This window comes from Carassius carassius, chromosome 24, assembly GCF_963082965.1.
Source record: "Carassius carassius chromosome 24, fCarCar2.1, whole genome shotgun sequence".
NCBI classification, from domain to species: Eukaryota; Metazoa; Chordata; class Actinopteri; order Cypriniformes; family Cyprinidae; genus Carassius; species Carassius carassius.
Genome location: NC_081778.1, coordinates 23,945,100 through 23,962,335, shown reverse-complemented (window position 1 = coordinate 23,962,335; position 17,236 = coordinate 23,945,100). Strand labels below are relative to the sequence as shown.

The following is a 17,236-nucleotide window of genomic DNA, read 5'->3' as shown; positions in this document are numbered from 1 at the left end:
AATTTGTTAGGAACCCACATAACATCATAGATGAGCCCGGAAAAGTCAAGAATCTGAGTCTGTTTTGATTTATGGTACTGTCATCACAGTAATTCAACCTACAAACCTTACAGACATATTTCTATTTGGAATTAGTCTGTATGTCATTAAATATAGTCCATTCCCAATGATTAGTCAGACTGTGAAGATGTATTGCACATGGTTTCCAGATGCTGTTTTCAGTCTAAAGGGAAATTAAATCCACACCAGTCTCGCTTCACATCTTCACCAAGGGAAACTGGACTTTCACATTCTGGTTAGTGTCAAAGCAAAGCCTATTCACGTCATTCAGAGCTTTTAAACAACATTTGCGATGTAATAATTGGTCACAAATGACCTGGAACCAGTCAAATTGTGTTTTGTGTCATTTGATAAGATTCTTTTCAATCAGGTCATGGGGTTAGGAAAAGTTCATAGAGGCTGCGCGCATTTGATACCAGTTCTGTATTTGTACAATTGTATATTTCACTCACAAAAATAAAGTTATCTTGTTTTATATTGTAAAACAGACAAAAAATGTATGCCATGTCATGCTCATCATGAACATCTCTGGTTAAATCAGGCTTGGAGCTAAAACATTTGTACAACATCAGTGGAACAATCTATTGATTTATTTGTCACAGAACACAAACACCAAGCAGAAATATATTAATAAAAGAAAGTGTGTTAATATCTTAAAATATGACCTACATTATCCCTGAATTTCTATGAAAATAAGATATTGGATGTCTGATATTTACACATTTCAAAATGCACATATGTCTTAAGAACTGAGCGGTGAAGACTCCCACAGCCAAAAGAGCTCATAAGCGGAGTACGAGAAATCAAGAACTCTTTTGTAGTTCTGCTGTCGGAATGGAGCTCTAGCTTCTAGTCCACTCCACCAAGAATTAATCAATCAGTCAGTCACATGTGCTGGATTTCCATCCTCTTTCTGTAGCCTTTACGTCCATATCCCAGAGAACAATCACTGGGGGTAGTGAAAAACTCCCGATGTTCAATGTTCAGTATTTTTTCCTCAAAGCCTCCACTTCATCCTATAAGCATTAAAACACTATTTAATAAGTTGTACTCCGTAACAATGGAAGACCAGCATTAAGGTGAGACTATATTTAAATTCTACAGTGTAAAACAAACTGGATGGGCATTATTATGAAGTAAAAAAAAAAAAAAAAGACTCCATCAGTTAAGAAATATTGTTAAGTTATTTTATACAATTTTTATACTGGCAGATGTATATGTGGCTATTTTTCAGGTGGTTTATGGATGGAACGGGTATCCTTTATGCGATGCAGATGTTTGGAAGTTCTATCAGTTTAAACGGTGCATTTTTATCTCACTGCTGCTCTCTTGAGGATGAAGATGGTACCTTTTTTAGTGCCATTTCCAACTAGATTTAATATGGAATACAGGATTTAAATAGATTTATATTTTCTTATTTGTTTGTTGCTTAAACAACAGATAAAGTTTGATCTAATTCTGTTACACTTCTTCCGAGTCTTTGAAGAACGTAAAGCCACAAATGTGTCAGAATTTTTTATATGGTATTTCTGTGAACTCTACATCGGTTTTAGATGCATATATAACAAAATGAGACAGGATGAGACAAAATTAAACTCACAGAATAGACTCAAATCTCACCACTCACCTGTATTCGGATTCTTTTTTCCATCTCATCCTTCAGTTCATCTTTAAGCTCCTTTATGTCACTCCTGGTCATTAAAGAGAGATATTGCAATAAGAGAAATGTGTGATATGATCATTCAGGTGTGGTAGTTAGGGGTTTATACTCACTCATGCTGTGCTTTGAGGAGATCCAGTGACATGCGGAGATCTTTGAGTTCTGTCAGCACAGAGGCCAGGGAAGCGCTCTCCTCCTGAACCACAGCTTTGCTTTCAGTCTGTGTCTTGGTTGATGAAGTGGTCTTAGCTTCCTGGTCTGTCTTGGTGGAAGGTGATGACTGAGGTTCTGTAGCCTGTGGAAAAAAAAATACCAGCAGCTGAGCAACTGAGGGATATAACTTCCAGGACAAGATTACAAAATGTTAATAAATGCATTACCAAAGTAATTTAAGAAACTGATCATTTCACAAGGGAACGTACAACTGATAAGTGACAGTAAATACTTTTATACTGTTACGAATAAGAAAAAGAGGAGGGGGAGGAGAAGAAGAAAAAAAAATTGAGTACCAAAATAGCAAATTAGACTGATTTCTGAAGGATCATGTGACACTGAACACTGGAGTAAAAATTCAGCTTTTCAAATCACCGGAATAAACTACATTTCCAAAGATATTCAAATAGAATATTTGTAAATTTTAATCATATTTTTCAATATTACGGTATTTAATTGTATTTTTCATCAAAAACATTAAAAATCTTACCGCCCTCAAACCCTTTAACAGTCACATATACCAGACATGTTTTAGAAATATAATTCCATAATCTAATGCCATTACTTTTCCAACCTTTGGTAACACTTTAGAACAACTTTCATTAATAGCCCTTTAAAACATGACATAATGTTTAACAGATCAATAGTTAATGTGCATGAATCTTTATGATAATACGGTGCATCAATCCCATTTTAAATATTTGAAGGCACATGAGCTGATCTGATCTGTGAAGCATTATATAATGTAATAATATTATGAATGAAAGCTATTATAAAGAGTTATCCAAACCTCTGGAATATTTTGCGCCAATCCATCTTTCTCTTCTGAAGTTTCATTGTTGTCAATTTCAGCTGGAACCTTTATGAAAAACAGATGTCATTTGCATTATTTTTCCAAGACATTAGAATGTATTAACATTTACTAAAGTTATTTAAAAACTACTACATCGACTACATTTGTATAATTCTTATATAGAATCATAATTCATTGTTTTAAATGATCGACAGTCCTAATTTTTCGATCATTCTTCAAGCACCTCCCCTGATTTGGCTTGAGTGGCACAAACTCAAGCATTGAAAATCACAAGTCTGATTAAAGTATTAATACTAGATTCATTTTGTTGGAATTCAGCTCTTAAAAAGAAATCAACTTCAAATCAACCAATCAACTCAAATTAAGCTCACTTGTCCCGCAGAGGTGAGGGCTGTTGGTGGTCTTCTCTGTGGAGGTTTGGCTCTGTTGGCTGTGGGATGGCTCAGTTTCTCGGAGGACACATCTACACCATCAAACTGGTCAGGGGTTTTTTCTTTGACCTCCTTATTGTCTTTAACCTCTTTCTGTACTGGTGAAACTGGGGGCTGTTTAGGCGAGACAAGTTGTGGCTCTTCATTTCTAAGGGGGAAATATGTATTACAATGCATTAAACACATTTAAGAAACTTCTAAGTACTTCAAATACAAAGCAAGCAGGAACCACTGATTTTCAGTGCAGTTTCAATGTAATAGCACTGTTCTCTGCACTGAAATCAAAATAAACATCAGCATCTGTAACATGGTGACTATGCTATCAATTTGTGTCTAATGTGTTTTAAAGTACCGACAGCTTATTTTCAAACAATGCACTACTTTGATTTGTTGTGGAAAGGATTCAATCTAACTGTTAATTGACAGTAATGTCTTCTGTTTGTGCATGCATTATAGTCAGAATGACAGTTCTTTCTGTAAGCTCTGCTTGAAGACTCAGTCTCACAGGAAAAAACAGGAAACATGCAGTTTGAGTTTGTTTAGTCCCTCAGCAACTCATAAAATTTCTACCGTTCTTTGCAAGGCTGAGCATTCACAGACCCTTCAGAGTAACATGGCATGCTAAATGATTGTCTAATGAGGGGAATTCAGTCCCTCAGCATGATTATAAATCTGACCGATGGAAGGAGATTCATGATTTTATTTCTCTGGTGAAATAGTGAAAAACTTTTGTGTTTCAGATTACTTCAATATTTTTGCCATTACTTAATTAAGCATTACTCATGAGCATCACAGAAGGTTGTATGGTCGAAGATGATGAGGCATCACTTACTTTGGTACTAGTTTTATGGGCTTCTCCTTCACTGGTGGTGGTGGAACGGCTGGTTTGTGTAAACCAGGCAACTTAATTTTACCAGGAGGGTCACTTCGAAAATCTTTAGCGTCTGGTTTCTCACCTGTGCAAAGGGCAGAAAGGCCAAAGGTGAGATGAATATTATCATAATGGGTACATTTCCTCAGAAAAGCAGTGCTTTTAAATGCACTCAAATATTTAGAATACAGTCATCAATACAGGATGTTACACTTCAGCAAGGTTATTTATAGGTGTGTTCATAATGATTACTTTTAGTCTCCGTTTTTGGGTTTGTGTCAGAGCTGTTCTGGTCCATCACTGGTATCTGGTTCACTGTGATATAAGATACAAGATTTGGCAGTTAGTATCAAGATGTTTCATTAAAATCTGACAGCAGGGGCTCTTATGCATTTGTGCTTTTGTTGTTTTTGTTCCCCCTCTTCCCTTGCCTGTTTTTGCTACAACTGTAACAAAGAAAAAAAAAAAGTCCAGCCATTTTTACAGAGTATCTTTTATCCCCAGAATACCAGAGGAGGCCAGTCAGCACCCTCATTCTTTTTCATAATTTGCCCTTTACAAACTTTTAAAATGACAGCACAAAAAAAACATCACATTCTCACAACTACACGGGTTACATGCTGGACATCTCAGTGGCATGGGAACTTTCTCTGAAAAATGAGCAAAAGAGCCAGTCTGCAGCTTCCTGTGGCTACACAAAAAAATTCTCATGGTTTCCCTTAATAAACCCGAATGAGTTCAAGTATCACCAGCCTTTACTTTATCCTACAAAACAAAAACATCAAATCTCCGTGCTCATTCAGAAATCAAACAAGACATTAAAGTCACAATACAAGACAAAAATCAAACGCAATCCTAGATCTAACCAAAGCCATAAATATCACATGTAATTACTCTGAGTAAACATCCGCTCATACAGAACATTAGTTCACCTCCCATCATAATAATGATAAGAGCTTTTCTTTTGAAACCAAATCTTCCAAAAAACCTATTAAAAACCCCATTCTGTGACTTCCTAAATGCCTGTAGACATAAGACAAGCGATTTCAACTGCAAACACATCTAGCATCTAGAGAACACTAAAATCCAAGAACTGAAAATATGTCTATACATACCTTCTGAGTTTTGTCAGTATTCCAACATTACAACCCTATGTCCATATGAAGACGTTTATATGTAGAGATCACTGTGGTACTCCGCTTTACTCTTGCCTTTCTCTAGAGTCTGCTCACATGAAATCTCTTCATGGCCTATGACTTCCTGTCACAGCCCCACACAGCTGCATCAGTGTTTCTTAAAGCGGTTTTGTGGTAATGAGTTTTGTGTGTGTGTAGTCAGATTTAAAACTTCAGTATTGAACAGAGATTCTTGCGCTACATTTCCTGGCTCTTAAGATCAATTTAATACGGTCACAGATAATTCTGCAGTAAACCAAATCTGATCAGCCTGAGGGGAAATGGAGTCTCACGCTGGAGTGAGAACAAAACATAACATGAGATGAGCAAAAAGCCTACGTCCTGTCCTAGAAATAACAGGTGCAGAAACTGTATTTTACAGTATCCATGTAGTTTCCATCAGAGAATGTTTATGAACTACCAAACATAAGCTAATATTCAACTTGTTAATTCATCAGAAAAGTCAAGCTGATTAAATTTTTTTATAGTGTACCAATAAAGATTGCTTAGCACTGTATAAAGTCAATGGAATGTACATTAAATGTTTAAATTCTTTGTAAAAGCAAAAGAACTAAGCTGTTCAACTGCAAAGAGGAAATTTAAATTCCGTTTTGAACTGAATATAAATTGTACCAAGTAAAAATATTCTTATCAGCGTCTAATAATGGTTGTCTGATTTTAAAAAAGTGAAGTATGCAACTACTGGGGGTTTCTTTGATTAAAACCATAACTCAAGAGTCATTATTTACCATGAATTCCACCTTAACTGGGATCAAAGTACTTATTTGTGTCTTTTGATGAACTATATCCTTTATTTAATGAAGACATCCAAGTTGTTATAAAGACACAGAACAGTATGCAAAAATTCTAATTTCATATTACAAGATCCTGTTTTTCAAGCTGAGCATTTACTATTTTGTAGTGTATAATGGTGTTAGCATATAACTTATAGTATAGCGTATATCTATAGTACTTATAGTTAGCGTATAACATATAGCACTTTCACAAAACAAAAAGTAGTAATTTAGCACGAAAACAGTTATCTCAGCAGTAATGGCTTAGTGGTCAAATCGTTGCAGGATTCAAACCTACAAACTTGCGATTCAACCTGACAGTAACAAGTGCTTTAAAGATGGCCTGATCTTAAAGATGGCTCTTATCAAATCAGCTTACACGACCCCAAAACATCTTTTAATGCTTTTTCTATCAACATTTCCTGCTACTTGTCAAACCAGCCCTTCTGCTATGACAGGTTCTGATGTCTTACCAGTGTTTTTCTGAGAGCCATGTCTCACCGGTGGCTGTCCTGCGTTACCAGTCTGTCAGAAACAAGAAATTGTCAACAAAATGCAGATTAGTCCTTCTGAGCAGAATGTAGCTCACACTCTTTCCATGTAGAAGGAAACAAATTGCCGTTTTTAGTGTTCCTCTCTTCTAATGGAAACCTCTGACTCAACCGCTTTTAATAATCCCAAAGTAACAGGAAGCAGATACAGTCATGTATAGACCACGGTTAGCCTTCTTGTGTAATCACAGACAGGATCAATGTATTATAAACAGATTTATAACCTCTGGTCTGTTTAAACAAATTTAACTATTTGTAAACTAAAACAAATGTCCTTTGGCCTTGGTTTTCTGAGCCAGCACATTACTAAAAGTCCAGAGTAGTGTTGACAAAAGGGAGACTCCCATTCTCTAAGAGTGCACAACCGGGCCAATCATAAGAACATTTCTCTGTCCCACACTCACATGAAGAGCATCCGCTGGAATCACCATGACGAAGTTATCGGGAAAAAAGCCCCTGTGTCCGTTCAGTTCCCCCTCCCACCAGCCCTCGTCCTCAGTGGTCTTCAGGGAAAAAGAGAAAGAAAATAAAAGCACAAAACTGAATCACTGCCCAGGAAAACACACAAACTTGTATATGGGGTATAAACAACCAAACAAGGATGTAGTCAGTTATAAATACACATAATAGACCACTCCACACCCTTTTTCATTACATACCACTTTCTAAAAATTTGAGGTCAGTAGGATTTTTAAGAAACGAATACTTTTATTCAGCAAGGAGGATTAAATTCATGCGCATCTATTTACTTATTTGATAAGTACAGTAGTTCTTTAAGTAGACACGTTATAAGCAAGATAATGCTGTAATTATCCCAAAATACACCACTTAAGAATGCCAACACAAAATAATTGTGTATCATTCTAATCACCAGATCATCATTTATTATTTTGCCGCAATGAACAGCTGACTGATATTATCCTTTACATACAAATCTGTTGAGTTAACATCGTTTTTCTTTAGAAAATGTACTGCGTGCCATATAAATAGAAAGCAGTCATTTGGTCACCAATGACACACCTTGTTGACGATTGCTATGACGTCTCCCTTCTTCAGGTTCAACTCGTCTTCGGCAACAGCTGTGTAGTCGAACATGGCCTGACAACATTCTTTCACTGTGGTGAAATTAAATATGTAATTAGTGACATCAAATGTACTGACATTGTGATTAACTTATTAGCAAGTTGGGCGTTTCCTTAACAGATTTGCCCTGAAGGTTTGGTGAGTGTATCTGAAAGCACATGTTGCCACTCTTCTGGTATGAAACCCTTAGGGAAGTCCTTTAAGAATAGATCTGTTCATTCACTGATAACTGAGTAACCTTTGTCTTAAGACTCTGTGTTCTCTGTCACTGTCTATTATGAGAATAGTTTTATTCAGACCTCTTCACGTTGAAGAATACAACCTCAAGAACCAGCTAAACAGCATTTACATTACTGCACCAACATCATCTGTATGGTATGGCATGTTTTTAGACTTCTCACCACTTGATGCTTTTCTCCGTAAACTTGGTCTCTGTTGTACTTTTCCCTGTATGAAAAAAAGTAAAGAGTAAAATTATAAAATAACAAAATAATATAATATAATATAATATAATATAATATAATATAATATAATATAATAATAAAATAACAAAATAATATAATATAATATAATATAATATAATATAATATAATATAATATAATATAATATAATATAATATAATATAATATAATATAATATAATATAATATAATATAATATAATATAATATAATATAATATAATATTCACCTCTTTACTGAAGACTTCAGAGAGTTTAGGCCTGGCTGTGGCTTCAGTTGTCTTACCATCTGCAGAACACAGATGTTTGAACAGATGATTCCTCAATTATTTAAATATTTGGTATTTAGCCTAAGTTCTAAGCTTCTGGTGAACTTTGGATTATTTTATTGCTATTTGTTAACATAAGGACCAGAGTTTTGCCAGCAAAAGTGAAGAAGCCATTGTAAGGCTGTGAAACAAGAATAAAACAGCAAGCAACATCCAACCAAATCCAAAACAGTCTGACATGTCTGACAAACAGTACAGTGTTTAGGCACCACGCAGTTGCATGGGGCCCCGTGGTCCAGAGGGGGCCATTTCTAATGAGGGGGCCCCGCAGGGCCAGCATGCTTAGGGACCCCAGAACTATAAACACGCACCTTCTGACAAAAACACTCTTCAGAAAGCATTTGTGGATTTGTCCACAAAAGACTGCATGAGGTTATGCTGCAAGATTCAACTACTGGTACACCACAAAAACAGGACGCCCAAGTTCCAACAATCTTTATCACAACAATTACGGTGAGCACTGTATCCATTGTAAAGATTCTCAGATTAGATTACACTAGATATGCAAAAGAAATGCAAGCTCCAGTTTCAATGCAAAATCTCACCATTTGAAGGGACAAAAATTTCCTTCACAAAATTTGATGGAAAGGCTCCAACTTGGTTATTTTTTTTCCCCATCCACCATCCATCTTCAATCTGCCAGACAAAATAGTAAATATGTCAGAACATTTGTTTAAAACAACAGACATTTCTAGGTTTAAAATCTGATTTGGAAACATAAACATTTTCCACATATACAGTAAATATGATTGACCCAAAATACTGTATAAAACGGTTATTTTTTTCATATATCTGTTGAAAGAAAAATATAGATTTGAAAATACTTGAGGGTGTGTGTTTTTCGTTCACAAGGACGATGAGATTATGAAAGACAACCAATTTTGCTCACAGAAAGCAAAAGCAAAAGTTACTAGTAAGACATGAGACCATCCACATAAGACTCATTCAATGAAGTTTACAGAAATGTGAAAACGTATTACCTCTCTGAGAACCTCGATGGTCTCTCCGACTACTAGCGCCAGCTCGTCTTCGTTCAGTGGGGTGTAGGGAAAAGCCACCTCACATTTCCTCGCCTGTACCTTTGGTTTCTTCGCTGGAGCGGTAAAGTAGGAAGGAAACATTTGTAACATGTCAAGACGTTAATGTGTGATGACAAACTGAACTGAGCTAGACTGCAAAAGCACTTCCAGCTTTCACTTTTACAAGTACTTCACTTTTATGACAAACACTATTTTATGGTGGATATAGTAAAAGCCTATGGATTTTAGTGGGTATAATTTGAGAACAGATGTTGGACGCACAAACCTTTCATTAGCCTAATGTTAATTATTTTAGTTTACCAAGTCGGATGCTTTGGACAGCTTCAGATGCTAACGCCTCGCATGTAGTTTCAGAACGTCTTTTTTTTTTTTTTTTTTTTAAGAAAACATCTACAACAAAATCTGAATATTTGAAAGGGAACATGTCCGTTATTGTGACTTAGATTCATCCAAGTAAACCGATTCATTAATAAGATTCGTTCAGAATGATTTGTTCACTGCACTTTCTGTAGGTTTAAAGGAACACTCCACAGTTTTTCGAAATAGGGCTTATTCACATTATTTCCTACATTTAGATAGGTGGGCAAATGCATTTTTGCGTCAGTGCATGCATTGTTTTAGTTTGACTGGGTCGGCGTTAGCTTAGCTTAGCACAATGAATGGAATCCTTTGTTGCCAGCTAGCATGGCCTGAGTAAAAGTGATCAAAAAAAATTAAAAAACCCACCTAATTACTTCTTGTGGCCTGCGTATTCACAACGAGTACAAATAGCGATCCAGATTAACACTAGGCAATTTCCTAGGCAGATATTGACTTGGGACTATATTATGGGGAAGCACAGGCGAAGCACTGCTGCTTAGGCGAAGCACTGCTACTTCGGTGCAGAGATATCATGCAACACATGAAATCCCACGAATTCCGTCAACATAGCGGCGTGCAACGCGTCAAAAAAAACAGAAGAAGAAGAACATACCGGCGTGACCTGCACCGAGTGTCTTCGCTTTTGGATGATTTATTTTGAGAAGTTACAGCAAACATGGTTATTACCTCCATAGCAAAAGGTTGTGAGAACAAGCAAAGGACATACACGAATGTAATGTTTCACAGAATTCCACCTAATGTGGAACTGAGAAATAAATGGCTAGCAGCTCTGGAGATCTGTAGTTCAACGCCTCTCAACAAAATAAAGCAGTATCGTGTTTGCGAAGAACATTTTGCACCAGAGGACTACTTTGAAAACACAGGAAGAACAAAGTGCACATGTAAGTTGTCTTTTATTTCTCTTCCTATATAACCTATATTGCCTGTGAAAACGTCAACTCTATGTGAATACAGCTATAATATGGGTCGATCTATACATGCGTCATGATTAAAATAATCACTTACTCTGTGGACAGCTGTCCATTTGGTCCATTCGGCGTGGGGCGTTTTTTCCAGTTCACTTTGTCACACCGGAAAAAAAATCGAGTACTGCAGAATGGATCAGCGCCGTGAAATCCTCTGTAGATGTGACACAACTTCGGGCACGCTCATCTTGATCTGACGTGTTGAGCCTGGTCATCAATGGCAAAAACATGTCCCACTCTCTACAGCATAGACACTATTTCTGTCGGCATAGATTGGCATATTCCCCCACATTCACACCACCAGTTCATGTTGGCTCTCATCACGAGCGATCGCAACCTCCTCCTCCTGTCGTTCTATTTCCAAAGCACGCAGCTCGTCTTCTGTAAACTCTGGTTCAAATAGGTATGGTTCTGGTTCTTGACTGTCTGAGAAGTCACCCTCTTCGTCTCTCTCAAAATCAGCCATGTTCATCACCATTCGTGTACTGTAAGGAAAATAGCCAGGCAGCTACTATTCACGCCGGTATGTTGACGGAAGTCGTGGGATTTCATGTGTTGCGTGATATCTCTGCGCCGAAGTAGCAATGCTTCGCCTAAGCAGCAGTGCTTCGCCTGTGCTTCCCCATAATATAGTCCCAAGTCAATATCTGCCTAGGAAATCGCCTAGTGTTAATCTGGATCGCTATTTGTACTCGTTGTGAATACGCATGCCACAAGAAGTAATTAGGTGGGTTTTTTAAATTTTTTTGATCACTTTTACTCAGGCCATGCTAGCTGGCAACAAAGGATTCCATTCATTGTGCTAAGCTAAGCTAACGCCGACCCAGTCAAACTAAAACAATGCATGCACTGACGCAAAAATGCATTTGCCCACCTATCTAAATGTAGGAAATAATGTGAATAAGCCCTATTTCAAAAAACGGTGGAGTGTTCCTTTAAGCCAAGAAGTAGTGACGAGTTTGTTTTGCGTGTATAAGCGAGTCATTGACGATGAATGAATCATCGACTCATTAATTAATTTAAAAAAAAAACATTTTTGCACGACTTTTAACAAACTACATCAACAATTTAAATATATCCCCATATATTTGATATCATTAGCAAATTTTAAATCTTCCACCCTTCTTGTTTGGAGCCACTCCAAGAGACTCTCAACAACGACTCGTTTTATGAAGGGTATATTCGTTCATTCTGTCCAGCCAAACATACTGCATCTGCACAGCCAGCACTCAAGATTTCATCGGTTCGTACTATAGTCAGTCTTTAAGGCAGGTTATAGTCACACACTTCAAATTAGATTTATATAAACTTATACAGAAAATAATTCAGTGAATTGAAGAAAACGAGATTTGTTCACCTAAAAGATACATTTACGATTTTATGTTTATCATGTTTGTTATTTAACTTATAATAGAAACTTACATTTCCTTATGCTTCTTGGCTCTCTGTTGCTTTCCCCTATTAAGTAAACAGGAACTTCCTGTAAGAAGAAAATAGCCATTTTGAAAGTGACCATTATGGCTACTAGGAAAGCTATGGAAAGAGTGCTCTACAGGTCCAGACCTTGGCGAAGTTGCAAGGGAACATGCCTCTCTTTCCTCTCAGCTCTCCCTCCAGCCATCCTTCCTCTTTGCCCTTTGAGACGTTCTTCACCACATCCCCTACACATATCGTCAACTCATCTGGCATGGTGGCCTCAAAGTCCAGAAGCACAAGCACCTCTAAAAAGAACAGGAGTAAGAGGTGAACGGATAAACATCTAAAATGCATTTTAACATATTTATATACATTCCACAAATTGTTTTCCTAAAGTCTGCAGATTTCATATGGGCCACCTATGATGTTACTCCTTTGTACTTTCTCATTCATGAGAAAGCCTTATCTTTTCTGAAATACTTACCCTATGGACAAATAAGTCTAATTATGTGAAAGGCATAAAAAAACATGCCAGAGAGGTGGTAGGATTTATGTGACTCTCAAGTGCAGACTACTGGAGCTGGACAGCCATGGGCCATGTGTTTCAACAGGCATACAGGCATGTGCGCTGAACCTGAGCGACTTGCACTCAAGAATGCATAGCAGTACAAAGATCACTTTGCATGATTCTCAGTGGCATTTCATCTGATTTCCAGTAAGAAACCCTTGTGTGTTTTATCAGTCTGAATGCCAAGCGTAGTTTGTGATCAGGTCAAACAGCATCAACAACAGTGATGCTGGTGTCATAAACTGTCGTCATGTCCAGGTTTTTTTTTTTTTTTTTACCAAATGTCACACTAAGTAAATCAGTAAATACATAAATACATACAGCTATGCATAAATGTAAGTAATAATATTAAAAGCTCCGCTCAGTCATCTGTCACTTGTTTGTCATTTATGGTTTACTTCTAGTATATTGCTTAAATTATATTGCACTTAGTAGCCTATACTACAGTTCACATGAACACTAGATACTGTATATACCCACTGTTTGTTTCTTTATAATACATTGATCTAGCCATGAAAATAGCCATAGATGTTGGGATGTCAATAATATTATATATATATATATATATATATATATATAATTTGGATGGGGGGGATGCTTTTGGAAATGTTTATGAAAATGTTTTTAATTCGACAGAAACTGTACTTAACTTGATCACAGTTTAATAAAAACATTGCAGGCCTACGTTAGGCCTATTAATTGTAATGATTTAATTTCCACGGTCATTCAAAGAACGAATAAATCATATAGAGAAACAGAGCAAAGAACACAACTGAGCTTTTTGAAAATCCGAAACCGTAAACCATTGCGTCGCAAAATGATAAACTGTTTCGAAGCGATACAAACGGATCGCGAATCATTTGATTCAGATCGGGACGTCAGAACGGTTTCGCGGGATGTTTTTATCCCCACCGGAGATTAAAGTAATTGAGCAGAAGCAGGGATGCATAGACCAGAGGGGTATCAACCCCACCCACCCCGGCAAATCGCACCCTGTATATAGATATAACATAAGGCCTACCACAAACAGCACAGCTTGCCAAATCCTTTTGAAACAAAGTTTAAAAACTCACCCATGACCCCGTGAAAGCTGTGTTTGGAGCACCAAGTCAGAAAATGAAGATTCTGTTCAGTTCTCAAGTGTCATGGAATCCCTGTGAATCGCACGGCTTGATTTTGTGGTGTTACACAATCCAGAGAAACTGAAAGCTTTCTCGGACCTCCTTCTTTCTAGTCATCCGTGAGCATTGTAGGGGGAAAATAAATTCTCAGCTAGTCAAGACACGTTAAACCCTGAGAAGAAGCGCTGAAGAGTGTGTAACAGGTGAGACAGGTTTGTGAGGATATGAACCTTCTAGTGTCACGTGTCCCACCAAAAATGATGACAATATGTGTACTCACTTGAAAGGAATTCGAGGAAAAACATCATGTTTAAATACAACCTTGATTTTACAGGAGCGTAATCTTTGTTAAACAAGAGTGTGTTGACATTAGTTCTTTCAGTCTATGCCACACTTAACTGAACAGATAGCAGAAATTTGTCCTGAGACTAATGTTTTTATTTAAAGTGCCCCTATTATCTGCAATGAAAGGTTTATATTTTGGTTTTGGGAGTCCCCAACCACAGGTTGACATGCATGCAAGGTAAAAAAAAACAAAAAAAAAACACGTTCATTGGCTTCTTTGTGACAGCGCCACCTACCGAGTCAGAGAAACGCTGTCCCAGGAACCTATTTCAAGGACCCTACAGGTCCTTTTCAAAAAATTAGCATATTGTGATAAAGTTCATTATTTTCCATAATGTAATGATAAAAATTAAACTTTCATTTATTTTAGATTCATTGCACACCAACTGAAATATTTCAGGTCTTTTATTGTTTTAATACTGGTGATTTTGGCATACAGCTCATGAAAACCCAAAATGCCTGTCTCAAAAAATTAGCATATTTCATCCGACCAATAAAAGAAAAGTGTTTTTAATACAAAAAAAAGTCAACCTTCAAATAATTATGTTCAGTTATGTACTCAATACTTGGTCGGGAATCCTTTTGGAGAAATGACTGCTTCAATGCGGCGTGGCATGGAGGCAATCAGCCTGTGGCACTGCTGAGGTGTTATGGAGGCCCAGGATGCTTCGATAGCGGCCTTAAGCTCATCCAGAGTGTTGGGTCTTGCGTCTCTCAACTTTCTCTTCACAATATCCCACAGATTCTCTATGGGGATCAGGTCAGGAGAGTTGGCAGGCCAATTGAGCACAGTTATACCATGGTCAGTAAACCATTTACCAGTGGTTTTGGCACTGTGAGCAGGTGCCAGATCGTGCTGAAAAACGAAATCTTCATCTCAATAAAGCTTTTCAGCAGATGGAAGCATGAAGTGCTCCAAAATCTCCTGATAGCTAGCTGCATTGACCCTGCCCTTGATAAAACACAGTGGACCAACACCAGCAGCTGACATGGCACCCCAGACCATCACTGACTGTGGGTACTTGACACTGGACTTCAGGCATTTTGGGCATTTCCTTCTCCCCAGTCTTCCTCCAGACTCTGGCACCTTGATTTCCGAATGACATGCAAAATTTGTCCAAAAGTCCAGTGCTGCTTCTCTGTAGCCCAGGTCAGGCGCTTCTGCCGCTGTTTCTGGTTCAAAAGTGGCTTGACCTGGGGAATGCGGCACCTGTAGCCCATTTCCTGCACACGCCTGTGCACAGTGGCTCTGGATGTTTCTACTCCAGACTCAGTCCACTGCTTCCGCAGGTCCCCCAAGGTCTGGAATCGGTCCTTCTCCACAATCTTCCTCAGGGTCCGGTCACCTCTTCTCGTTGTGCAGCATTTTTTGCCACACTTTTTCCTTCCCACAGACTTCCCACTGAGGTGCCTCGATACAGCACTCTGGGAACAGCCTATTCGTTCAGAAATGTCTTTCTGTGTCTTACCCTCTAGCTTGAGGGTGTCAATGATGGCCTTCTGGTCAGCAGTCTTACCCATGATTGCGGTTTTGAGTAATGAACCAGGCTGGGAGTTTTTAAAAGCCTCAGGAATCTTTTGCAGGTGTTTAGAGTTAATTAGTTGATTCAGATGATTAGGTTAATAGCTTGTTTAGAGAACCTTTTCATGATATGCTAATTTTTTGAGATAGGAATTTTGGGTTTTCATGAGCTGTATGCCAAAATCATCAGTATTAAAACAATAAAAGACCTGAAATATTTCAGTTGGTGTGCAATGAATCTAAAATATATGAAAGTTTAATTTTTATCATTACATTATGGAAAATAATGAACTTTATCACAATATGCTAATTTTTTGAGAAGGACCTGTAGTTTTGGAGAGCTAAAAAAGTGCCACCAATGCACTAGTTTCACCCAGTTTAAACTACTTAAGAGTTTAAGAGGTTTTTAAAGGTTTATTTCACCCAAATACTACTTTATTTATTGCAATTAAACCTGGTTCATAGGAATGTTGAGTAATTATTGGGTCTAAAATTAAATTAAATTTATGCATTTAGCAGATGCTTTTATCCAAAGCGACTTACAGTGCATTCAGGCTATCAATTTTTACCTATCATGTGTTCCCGGGGAATCGAACCCCCAACCTTGCACTTGATAGCACAATGCTCTATCAATTGAGCTACAGGAACACTAAGTATCGAAGTGTAAGTATCATAATATAATAACTCATCAAGTGAAATAAATAAGGAATCATGTTACAGTCTTTTCAGTTACTAGATTGTGTATATTTTATAAAATAACATAGTTGAACTTGAACACAAAAAAAAAAATAATAATAATAGTTTTTTACGTGAACCACATAAAAAGAACTTCATGGACAACATCTTCACCGACTCCTAAGAGAGAGAAAGAGAGAGAATGAAATGAAATAAGGAACATTTAGTTGAACATGTTCTACTGTCTAATTTTACATTTCATATTTAAAAGATCTTAGTGACCACAGAGCGCACACACATATACAATACAAAAATAATTATATAAATCTTCATACAAATTAATGTTCATAATATTGTTATTGCATACTGTTCAAAGATTTGGAAAAAAATATTTTGTTGTTGTGGGAACAAAGGTTCTTCATGTCAATGAAGCCCATCTGAACATCAGCAGCTATGCTAATGATGTCTCTATTTGTTTCTATGTTTTGCCACGGGATTTACATCCCTCAGAGGTCCCCAGATGATGCTAACCCTGAATCAACAAACAGAACTAACAAATATTGCTATAAGTGTGACTGCATCATATAATAATTGCTGTTATTAATGTTCATCCTCTGGCTGACTACGTCTTGTATTAATTTTTCTGAAAAATCCTGTCATATGCACACAAACTGACAGTCACCACTTATAAGCTACTACTAAATATTGTAGAAACGTAATTTTCTGTAAAATTGCTTTGTAATGATTTGTATTGTAAAAAGCG

The 17,236-nt window shown here is 37.2% G+C and overlaps 1 protein-coding gene across 2 annotated transcripts; it reads right to left on the bottom strand.

Annotated features, from left to right (window-relative positions):
- Nucleotides 1–632: 632 nt before the first annotated feature.
- LOC132103242 (CD2-associated protein-like) lies at nt 633–14,161 on the bottom strand. Of its 2 annotated transcripts, XM_059508189.1 has the most exons (17): nt 13,884–14,161; nt 12,390–12,547; nt 12,249–12,306; nt 9,421–9,533; nt 8,986–9,076; nt 8,342–8,400; nt 8,054–8,099; nt 7,590–7,684; nt 6,974–7,072; nt 6,492–6,543; nt 4,302–4,364; nt 4,011–4,134; nt 3,119–3,326; nt 2,724–2,792; nt 1,834–2,015; nt 1,688–1,751; nt 633–1,076 (listed from the first exon to the last, which is right to left on the bottom strand). In XM_059508189.1, the coding sequence occupies exons 1-17, from the start codon at nt 13,885–13,887 to the stop codon at nt 1,044–1,046; spliced, it is 1,518 nt and encodes a 505-aa protein (XP_059364172.1). In that variant the 5' UTR covers nt 13,888–14,161; the 3' UTR covers nt 633–1,043. The 2 variants fall into 2 exon arrangements, with proteins under 2 accessions (XP_059364172.1, XP_059364173.1); XM_059508190.1 differs by lacking the exon at nt 2,724–2,792.
- Nucleotides 14,162–17,236: the final 3,075 nt, after the last annotated feature.

Coding starts and splice junctions, on each gene's coding strand:
- LOC132103242 (XM_059508189.1), bottom strand. Junction 4,135..4,301: donor CCCAAAAACGGAGACTAAAA/GTAATCATTATG, acceptor CCCTTTGCACAG/GTGAGAAACCAGACGCTAAA. Junction 1,077..1,687: donor AAAAAAGAATCCGAATACAG/GTGAGTGGTGAG, acceptor TAATGCTTATAG/GATGAAGTGGAGGCTTTGAG.